This window comes from Rhinolophus sinicus, chromosome 18, assembly GCF_057876585.1.
Source record: "Rhinolophus sinicus isolate RSI-liver-muscle chromosome 18, RSI-T2T, whole genome shotgun sequence".
NCBI lineage: Eukaryota > Metazoa > Chordata > Mammalia > Chiroptera > Rhinolophidae > Rhinolophus > Rhinolophus sinicus.
The window spans coordinates 37,646,423-37,656,901 of NC_142518.1; the positions used below are offsets into that span (position 1 = coordinate 37,646,423).

Sequence of the window (10,479 nt, forward strand, 5' to 3'; positions counted from 1 at the left end):
CCAGCCCTGCCCTGGCCCCTGTGCTGGGCCTGGATAGTCAAGACGTCCCTCAGGCTCTGGTTCACATCCCACCGAACCTCTCTGAGCCTCATTCTTCTCGCCTGCAAAATGGGTACAGTCACATCCCTCCTAGCCTTGTGGCCACAAAGACTTGCATACATATGGACACAGCCCACACCTGGCCCAGCACACAGTAGGGGCTTTACAAGCACCGAAAGGCCCAGCAGAGTCATGAAGCCGTTATCTGCTATTTACATTTTATCTTGGCTTCAGCCCATTTTGTTTGGCCGGACGCTGAAGTCCTCAGGAGCCCAAGTCTAACAGGGTCCGAGAATCTGAAGGGTGGGCAGGTGGGGTGAAGGAAGGCCCCCACTGCCCAAGAGGTGCCCCACCAGCAGGGGGCCCGCCCCCTCCCCTGGCCCGCCCCACCCACTAGGGCACCAGCCACTCCCTGGGGAGGAGAGAGGAGGGAGAGGGGAGGGAGGGAGGGAAGGAGGAAGGGAGCCTCAAAGGCCAAGGCCAGCCAGGACACCCCTGGATTCACGCTGAGCTCGCCACATCCCCAAAGCAGCTGAACCCTCCGCACCAACCAGCCCAGGTCAGTCTCAGCCCCTCCAAGAGTCCCCAGCAAGGCAAACCCCGGGTCTGCTGCCTCTTACCTTAAGGCTACTCCTGCAGCCTGCTTCAGACTCCCCAACCCACTGCTGGTCCCCAAAGTGTCTACCATCCCTGAATCCCTTGACAGCTCCTTCAGACCATCGGTCTTCCCAACCCCCATTTCTACCTCAAATTTACCCCGTTACCCCACCTCTCTCTGCCCTGACTCCCATCCATGTCTTTCAAGATACCTATGTTCCCCTGATCCCTTATTGCTGCTGCCCATAACCTATCTCTGCCCCCTAAAACATTCTTTCATCTCCCTGAATCCTACTTCTGTCCCAACTCTGATTTTCACTTACCCGAACTTGTCTTCATCTCCAAATTCTCCCCCAAAACTCACTTTTGCCTCCTTCCTATTTCTGCCCCCCAAACCCTTATCTGCTCCACACCATCCTTGCCTCTGCCCCCAATACTCTCTTTGACCCCCCAAACCTGTCTCTGGCCTGCCAAACCCTAGCTCCATTCTCTTACCCCCATTTCTGCCTCTCAAACCCTATATTTGTTCTCTGTGACTTCTCTCTGACCCCCCAAAACTATTTCTCACCCCCAACCCTCTGGCTGTGCACGAAAATGTCTTTGTTACCCCAAACACCAAGTCTACTCTTCCAAATCTATTCTGTCACATGAATCCTTGTGTCTGCCTTCCCTAAACCCCATCTCAGCTTCAGAATGTCTTCTGTTCCCCAGATCTTCTCTCTGGCCCCAAATCTTTCTCTCCTCCAGCTCTATCTCCATTCTCAAACTCCTCTTGTGCACCCATAACCCATCTCTAATCATCAGACACATTTGTTCATGTCCAAAACCATCTTTGACCCCTGAAACTCCATCTCTGCTCCAATAAAACCCTTGGACCTCCAAACTTTTCCATGACCCTCAGAATCCAGTCTGACCCCCAAACTACATCTCCAACTTCTCAACTTCATCTGACTCTCAAATTCCACCCCTGACTCTCAACCTTGTCTCCGCTTTCCCAAGCTATTTCTGATCACAAAATGGGACCTTTCAAGGTTGTCTCTTTTCCTTAAGCCCTGTGTCTGCTTCCTCATCCCCCATAGCTATACCCCCAAACTCTCTTGACTCCTCAACCCCATACCTGAGCCTCAAACCCTCCTAAGATGCATCTGCCCTCAGACCCCATCTCTGCTCCCTTCAGTCCTGAGGGACCCTCCCTTGAAGGCTGGGAGAGGGTCATTACCTTGGGTGAGGGGCTGGGCCGAGGGAGAGTTGAGGGTGCCGACCTGCTGCCTACTGCCCGTTGGGGCAGCACTTACTCTAGTGGGGCAGCTGATAAGGAGCTTTCATATCCCCCAGCCTCGAGATAAACTTTATCTCTGTCCAGAGAGTGATAACTGGGGGTGGGGGGGTGGGCCCCTGCCATGGGAGGGGTAGGCAGCCCTGGACCCACCAAGGTGTCAGGTGCAGGGACAGGGGGCAGTGGGGCTGGAGTGAGATTATGGGGGATGAGGCGAGGATGAGGGGATAAAGGAACAGTGGTGATAGAGACAAAAAGCAAGAGACACACAGGAAGACAGAGAGAGTAGGAAGGAAGAAACAAAGAGAGAGATGAGGATAAAAAGAGATAAAAGAGCAAGAGGCAGAGACATACAGAGAGAGAAAGGAGAAAGAGAGAGAGAGACTCAGAAATAGAGTAAGAGAGACAGCAGGAGAGAGGGAGACCCAGGAACAGAAATGAGAGTGAGACAGGAACACACACAGAGAGAGACTCATAGACAGAATCCTGGAGAGACCCAGAGGGAAGAGATGGAGGCCGAGATGAGGGGCCAAGACGCCCTCCCCAGGGAGAGATGCTGGGGCCTAGGTTGGCGGTGGACACATCCACAGGCCCATCTCTTTCCCAGTACAACCTCCAACCCCAGGCCCAGCCCTGAGCCTATCTACACAATGGGTCACATAGGCAAGGAGTTTGAAGATGGCCTTCCGCTCTATCTCCTGCACGCCACAGGCAGGGAAACCAAGGGCTTCAGATTCACAGGGCAAGTCAGGGGTAGGGGTAGATTTCCTGGTTCATCATCCAGGGCTGCGTGCAGTGGGGTGTGGTCAGGGATATGGGGATAGTAAAACAGACACGGAAACGAGGCCAGAGGGCCCAGAGAGAGCGCCCGGAGAGACACACAAGCAGAAAGAGATGGAGTAGGAGAGAGGAAGATACGCGTGGAGAGGGAGAGAGAAGAGAAACAGAAAGAGATAAAGAGAGCTAAGAAAGAGAAAGAGAAACAGAGATCAAAAGACGGAGAGATAAAGATGGAGGGAAACAATCAGAGATAGAGACATGGAAAGACAGAGAAAGGGAAGGGAAAACATTAGACATTTATGGAAGCACAGAGAAAGAGCGCGATGTACATCATGGTAGCATAGAAAAATGGGAGAGAAATGCAGAAAGCCAAGCTTGAGAAGAAAGAGATTGTCAGGGAACAAGAGACCCAGGGGAGACAGAAATACACACAGGGAAGTACAGAGGCAAAATGGTATAGGCCAAGCCGCCATCTCACAGGTCTTAGTTTGGCCCTGTCACCACCTTGTATCTGGCAGATGGGGAAACTGAGGCCTAGGGATGGTGAAAACTGGACGAACCCGAAAGCAGAACTATGGCCAAACTCCCCAGGGGAGAGGGTAAAGGGAACGCCTCCCACCTGTCCTCCTCCTCAGAGGAAGCTAGTGGCCGTAGGGTGATTTCAAAAGTTGGGTGGGGATGGCAGAGATAAGCAGTGGGGGTACTGACCCCCCCATGGAGCAGGGAGGAACTCTGTCTGCAGACCCAACGGAGGTGGGGGAGGGGGTAGTCAAGCCGGAAACCATGGGGTTTCTGAGAAAGTCAGAAGGCAAGATGCAACAGATAGGGATGAAGTTGGGGAGCACAGGAGGGTGAACCCCAAGGTCCCAGGGAGTGAACAAGTGGTTCAAGGGACTCTGATTCTGCACCCCAGCCCACCCCACCCAGACTCCTCTAGAGGGGGAGGGGAGGGAAAATGGGGGTAAGGAGAGAAGAGGAAGTGGAGGAGGAGGAGGGGAGGAGAGAAGAAGGAGAGGGAGAAAGAGATGAGCAGAAATGGAGAAAGAGGAGAAGGATGGAGAAAAAGGAGGGGAGGAGAGAGGAGGGAAGGGAACAGGACAGAAAAGCAGGGGGAAGGAGATATAGAAAGGGGACGAGGGAGAGAAGGTGGCTGAGGGGAGAGGGAGAGAAGAAGGGAGAGGTGGAGGGAGAGAAGGGGGACCAAGGAGCAAGGATGAGGGGCCAAGGGAGAGAAAGAAGGGGAGGGGAAGAAGAGGGGGGAAGGAGAAGAGGAGGAAGGAGGAGTGGAAAGAGAAGGAAGAGGGAGAAGAGGAGAAAGAAAGGAAGTTGAGTGAGAGAAGATAAAAGAAGAGACGGGAGGGAGGGAGGAGGGAAGAGGGAGGAGGGATAGGAACGAGAAGAAAGGGAGGAAGAGGAAGAAGAGAAGAGGAAGGAACAGAGGGAGGAAGAGAAGGGGAAGGAATAGAAAGGGGTGTAGAAGGAGAGGAGGAGAGACGGAGGAAAGAAAAGACAAATGGGGCAAGATGGGAGGAGAATGAGAAAGGAAAGGAGGACGGGGAGTAAGAGGAGAGAGTGGAAGACAAGGGAGAGATGAGGGAGGAGAGGGAAGGAAGGAGAGAGGAAGAGGAGGAGGAAACTAGAGAGCTGGAAAGGAGGGATATAGGTTGGGAGGAGGGAGTGGGAGGAGGGAGAAAGGAAGGAAGAGGGGGTGAAGAGGGGAGGGAGGAGGATTTCTGTGTCTGAGGACCCCTCCTGTCCTCACAGGTCAAACCCCAGAGGCCCCATGGAGTTCCCTGGCCTGGGAGCCCTGGGGACCTCTGAGTCCCTGCCTCAGTTTGTGGACCCTGCCCTGGTGTCCTCACCACCAGAATCTGGGGTGTTCTTCCCCCCTGGGCCTGAGGGCTTGGATGTAGCAGCCTCCTCCACAGCCCAGAGCACCGCCTCAGCTGCAGCTGCCGCACTGGCCTACTACAGGGATGCTGAGGCCTACAGACACTCCCCAGGTAACTCCTTTGGGTGGCTGCCCTGACACTGGTGTCATGCTGTTGAGTTGCCATGGAGACCCTTTGCTATGGCAGAGCCCCACACGGAGGTCATCTTGAACATGGCCAGAAGCCTTCACATGACTTCCCCTACTGAAGCCCAGACTTGGGAATGCCCATGCTCCTTAGCCTGCCACACTGGGAAGCAGTGTTGGAAGCAGGTGGTGGTGGCCTTGGCTGTCAAGTGTCCCATGAGGCTCCAAATCCCCACAGTCATCCTCAAAGCCCACTGGGAAATGGCGGGAGGTTACTGCAGTTGCCAGAGTGACCAGTGGGGCTGAGGATCCAGGAGTCACCCAAGGGCCAGCAGCTGTTCTGGCAACCTGTGGGAAGGCTGGAGAGCTGGCCACCATGTTGGGGCTGTCGGGCACCATTGCACCCTGAAAGCTTTAGGATGTACAGGACGGCTTTAGACTCTTCTGTCCTCTTCTTTCTTCCTTCCCATACCCACCCCTGTAACAGTCTTTCAGGTATACCCATTGCTCAATTGCATGGAGGGGATTCCAGGAGGCTCACCATATGCCAGCTGGGCCTACAGCAAGACCGGGCTGTATCCTCCCTCGACTGTGTGCCCCACCCGTGAGGACTCCCCTCCCCAGGCCCCAGAAGATCCGGATGGGAAAGGCGGCAGCAGCTTCCTGGAGACCTTAAAGACAGAGCGACTGAGTCCGGACCTCCTGACTCTGGGGCCTGCACTGCCTTCATCACTCCCTGTCCCCAGCAATGCCTATGGGGGCCCTGACTTTCCCAGTAACTTCTTTTCTCCCACCGGGAGCCCCCTCAATCCAGCGACCTACGCCTCCCCCAAGCTCCGTGGAACCCTGCCCCTGGCCACCTGTGGTGAGGTTCCCAAAAAGGGACAGGGAGGCTGAGGTGGGGGTGTCCTTGGCAAAGTTGGGCTGAGCCTGGCTCCCTCTTCCCCTCTGTCCATCTCACCAGAGGCCAGGGAGTGTGTGAACTGCGGAGCAACAGCCACTCCACTGTGGCGGCGGGACCGGACTGGCCACTACCTGTGCAATGCCTGTGGCCTCTATCACAAGATGAATGGGCAGAACAGGCCCCTCATCCGACCCAAGAAGCGCCTGGTAAGACCCCAGGCCTGCCTCCCCTTAACCGGGCAATTCCTATCCTCAAGCTCTACAAGAACCCAGCTCCCCCGTCCCTTCCCCATTCGTACAGGAAGCCAGCTTTGCACAGGAACGCCTAGCCTTGACCTGCCCTCACAGGCTGTGAGCAGGAAGCCTGTCCTCTCCCCGCACAGCAGTTTCCATCCTTGGCCTCACACTGGAATCACCTTGGGGCCCTCCCCTAGACGGGCTGATTTAACTGGTCTGGGGTGCTGCCTGGGCATCAGGATTGTTTTTAACTCCCCAAGTGATTCCAGTGTCCGCCAAAGTTGAGAACTACTAATGTAGTTCCCCACGTGATACTGAAAGCCCCTGTCCTGGACAGGAGGCCCTGTCGGTGCCCTATACAGAAGCCACAGTCTGCACCCTGTACAGGAAGCCCTGCCTTCACCCTGATCCTCACCTCTTGGATCCTCTACCCCCAATGCCCTGATCCTCACAGTCTCGCTTCTCCCAGATTGTCAGCAAACGGGCAGGTACCCAGTGCACCAACTGCCAGACAACCACCACAACACTGTGGCGGAGAAATGCCAGCGGGGACCCTGTCTGCAATGCCTGTGGCCTCTACTACAAGCTACACCAGGTGCGCCCTCCTTCCCCTTCCCTCTTTTCTTCCCTCCCTTCCTCCCTCCTTGCTGTTATTCTCCCCCATCCTCCTTGTCCCTCATCCCTCCCTACTCTACTCCATCTCCCCTTCCCTTTCATTCCCTCCTGTTCCCTTCTCCCTCTTCCATCTCCCAGCTCCTTCCTCGTTTCCGCTTCCCTCCAGCATCAGGTAGTCCTACATTGGGAGGCTTTCCCCAGTCTTTCCCCAGCGCAGGACCTCACAACCTCACGATTCCTTAGGACAATACTGTGCCACACCCAGGGCCGGCTCCCGAAGTCCTCCCCCCAATTCCCTATTCTTAAGGAGTGGGGTGGCGAGGGTGTCCCTGATGGAGACGTGGAGGCAAAGGTGTGGAGTTGGGAAATACCCATGGCCTTCATTTTGACAGGTGAACCGACCACTGACCATGCGGAAGGATGGTATTCAGACTCGAAACCGCAAGGCATCTGGAAAAGGGAAAAAGAAACGGGGGTCGAGTGTGGGAGGTACAGGAGCAGCTGAAGGACCAGCTGGTGGCTTCATGGTGGTGGCTGGGGGCAGTGGTAGCGGGAATTGTGGGGAGGTGGCCTCAGGCTTGACATTGGGCCCACCTGGTACTGCCCATCTCTACCAAGGTCTGGGCCCGATGGTGCTGTCGGGGCCTGTTAGCCACCTCGTGCCTTTCCCTGGGCCCCTGCTGGGTTCGCCCACAGGCTCCTTCCCCACAGGCCCCATGCCTCCAACTACCACCACCACTGTGGTGGCGCCACTCAGCTCGTGAGGGCACAGAGCATGGCCTCGGGGCAGCGGTGGGGTCCTTCTCCTCTTGTTGCCAGAGGTCAGTACAACCCCACCCTCAGGGCCACGGACACCCCTTGGCCTGGACCTTCAAAGCTTTTGTAAAATAAAACCAACAAAGTCCTGAAATTGGAGGTGTGAGTCTGTGTGGGACCGAATAAAGAGCCACGGTAGGTGGGGTATGTAACAGTGTGTGATTCTTTGATGACCGCGTGAGGCTGTGTGAGACAGCACGTGTGACCCAGCACGTGTGACCCAGCACGGGTGACCCCTCACAATAGTGGGTTATGATGTGCAATTATAATAGTGTATGAACCCAGCCTGTGTATCCACACGTCATGGTGAGAGACAGCGTGTGACTGGCTGATTGCGCTGCGTGGGGGTGAGGCAGCAAGAGATTGCGTGCGTGACACCAGATGACTGCAAGAGGCTGAGGAAATGTGTGGGGTTGCGTTCGTGTGACTGAGCACCACAGGGTGGTGTGCAAACCGCCTGACAGCATGTGTACTGGGCACAGAATTTGAGTGATAAAAATTTCTGAAACATTGAACAAGGACTATGTATGACAGGATGTGGAGACCATAAGGGTGTGTGTGTCAGCATGGCTTTGTGGGTCTGGTAAGGACAGTATTTCTGTGCCAGTCTGTGTACGTAAGCATATCCCATGGGATGGGGTACGTGACCGTGTCCCTCAGTGGCTGACACTGTGAGCAGCTCAACACACATCGCTTCAGTCGGTATACGTGAGGGACCCCCTTCCAAGGGACAGAAGACATACTCAGGACAGGAATGGAAGGCAGGGGGACGGCTGGAATGGTAGCCAACAAAAAGGTCAGAAGACCAGTCTGGGACCGTGGGGTTGTCCATGGGACTTCCTGTCACTCATCTCTTATCTCTCAAGGCCCAGCTCAGCCTGCAGCCCTGTGGAAAATGGTAGAAAAGGAGAGGGGGAAATTAGGGGGACCAAATAGCCTCTGGGGGAATATTTAGACCCCGTAGGTGGGGGCGCTCCCCGCAGTGCCAACGCCCTCCCCAGCACACTTAGGTGAATTGCTCTCCCAAAGCAGAATCTGTTCTCCCATTTAACAAACCCTCACATACCGTGTTTCCCCAAAAATAAGACCTAACCGGAAAATAAGCCCTAGCAGATTTTTCAGGATGACATCCCCTGAACATAAGCCCTAATGCGTCTTTTGGAGCAAAACTGAATATAAGACCCCATCTTATTTTCGAGGAAACACGGTAGGAGCACGCACTGAGTGAGGTGTCGTTCTAAGACAGACAGGTTAAATGGTCAACCAAGGCCACAAAGCTGATGGCACGGGGCTGAGCCCGGCTCCGTGGCTCAGCCTCCTCTCTACCCCGCAGTTCCTAACAGCAAGCAGCACCATTTACTGAGTGTTTACCGTGGGTCGGCAACGGTTGGGAGGCCTCCGCTGCTTTAGTTCATGAACACCTGAAAAAAAATACTCCAAAAAAGTATGTATATTCGTACGCATTTTACTAACGAAAAAGTGAGTCTGAGTCCGGATGAGTAACTTGCCCTGACCACACTGAGTTTAACGAGTAGATTTTAGATGGTGCCACCCCCCACCCCCGAGTCTTGCTCACACTTACTTGGGCTGCTTTTCTCTCTCGTTTTTAAACCACTCCTCAATTCACTCAGATCTGGATTTGCTTTTGGGCTGCTTCTCACCCGCAGCCCCAGAGATGGGGATGGTGGGACCATATATCCTGAACATAGTCATGGGTAAGCAGCTGTCCTCCACACAACAGCACCCCTTAGCGAGTCGCCACACGAGACCACTGCAGAATCACAGGAGCCCACACTCATTACAGGGATTGTCTAGAACTGCCCTGGCCCTGTAAAAGCCTCCTGCCCGGCCGCCCCACAGATCACTAGCCCTTTCACCCTGTAGAAGCCCCTCCTCTGAAACAGAAAGAAACCCCTCTCAGAACCTGTGCTGGAAATGTGCCTGGCCCCACCTTGTTCAGGAACCCCAGGCCTCACCCCCTGTAAGAACTGCAGTCCTAGCCTGGTACAGGAACCTAGCTCTGGAACTCTAAGGAACCTTCTCTAATTATCAACAGGAAACCCATACTGACCCTGGACAGGAGCACCAGTCCTCGTATTGTATAGGAGGAACCCCTGTCCTGCCATGGGAATCTCTGAACCCACACTGTAAGGAAGTCCCTGAACCACCTCTTTCACAAACGCCTATCCTGACCCTCTTCCTGAGCCATGATCTTTCTCTAGGAATCCTACCTTGACCTGGGACAGGCCACCTCTGTCCTCACACTGTACTGGAGCCCTGCCCTCCAGGTAGCAGTTTACAAACATTTTGCTCACAATAAAATCTAGTTCTAACCCACGGACCTGACTCTTTCTGCAGAAATCTCCATCCCATCTGGCACCTCTTCAGGAACCCTGATTGAGTTCAGGAGCCCTTGCTTCCATTGCTGGCAATGACCCTAAGACGTCGCTCTGCACAACAATCCCTATCTCGCACCCCACCTTGTAGAGTCCACAGGAACCCATGATCCAGTCTTCAACTTACATGGAAAACCCTTTCCCGACCCTCTACTTTAAGCCCAGACCTCATTCTATACAGTTACCTACAGCTTCACCTAGCACAGAACCCCCTGCCCAGACACTGTACAGGACTTCCCATCCTCACCCTGTGTTAGCTCCGTGGCCGTGACCTTCTACAGGAAGCCTTGCCTACAACTGTACTGGAAACTCTGACTGGATTCTACAGAAAACCTTTTCCTGACTTTCAACAGAAATCCTTAACTTGATTGGTTTACAGAAATGTCTGACCTGATCCTTCATAGGAACTCCTGACCTTACACTTTGGAAACACTCTCCTGAACCTGTTTGGGAAACCCTGACATGACTCTCTCTGACAGCTCTTGCCCTGGCTTTGTTCTGGAAGCCCTACCTTCATCTCATGCAGGAACCACTGTCATGACTGTGGCTAATGGCTACTGCATTAAGCAGCGCAGCTCTGTAGAGTCTGCAGAATCCTGTAGCAGGCACCACCACAGGTTTATCAAACCTGTTCTCTTTCTTCCTAAGCTCACTCACTTTCCCAGCCTCCCTTATAGTTAAGACGTGGACTTGTGACAGAGTTCTGATCAATGAAGTGTGGGCAGAGTGACATACACTACTTCAAGGCCTGGCCCATGAAAACCTCTCATGGAATCCTCCTTCTTTCCCTATCTACCAGCTGA

At 54.3% G+C, this 10,479-nt stretch overlaps 1 protein-coding gene across 1 annotated transcript; it reads left to right on the forward strand.

The window, feature by feature from the left end:
• The first annotated feature begins 485 nt into the window (after positions 1-485).
• Positions 486-7,374, forward strand: GATA1 (GATA binding protein 1). The gene is made up of 6 exons (XM_019714275.3): positions 486-598; positions 4,457-4,695; positions 5,197-5,574; positions 5,674-5,819; positions 6,319-6,444; positions 6,857-7,374. Exons 2-6 carry the CDS (start codon positions 4,476-4,478, stop codon positions 7,226-7,228), a joined length of 1,242 nt encoding a protein of 413 aa, XP_019569834.1. The 5' UTR covers positions 486-598; positions 4,457-4,475; the 3' UTR covers positions 7,229-7,374.
• Positions 7,375-10,479: the final 3,105 nt, after the last annotated feature.

Bases quoted from the DNA above. Each gene is read 5' to 3' on its own strand.
- GATA1 (XM_019714275.3), top strand. From the start codon at position 4,476: ATGGAGTTCCCTGGCCTGGGAGCCCTGGGGACCTCTGAGTCCCTGCCT. The intron at 5,575-5,673 runs GTGAGGTTCCCA...CCATCTCACCAG, and splicing joins CCTGCCCCTGGCCACCTGTG to AGGCCAGGGAGTGTGTGAAC. The intron at 5,820-6,318 runs GTAAGACCCCAG...CGCTTCTCCCAG, and splicing joins TCCGACCCAAGAAGCGCCTG to ATTGTCAGCAAACGGGCAGG.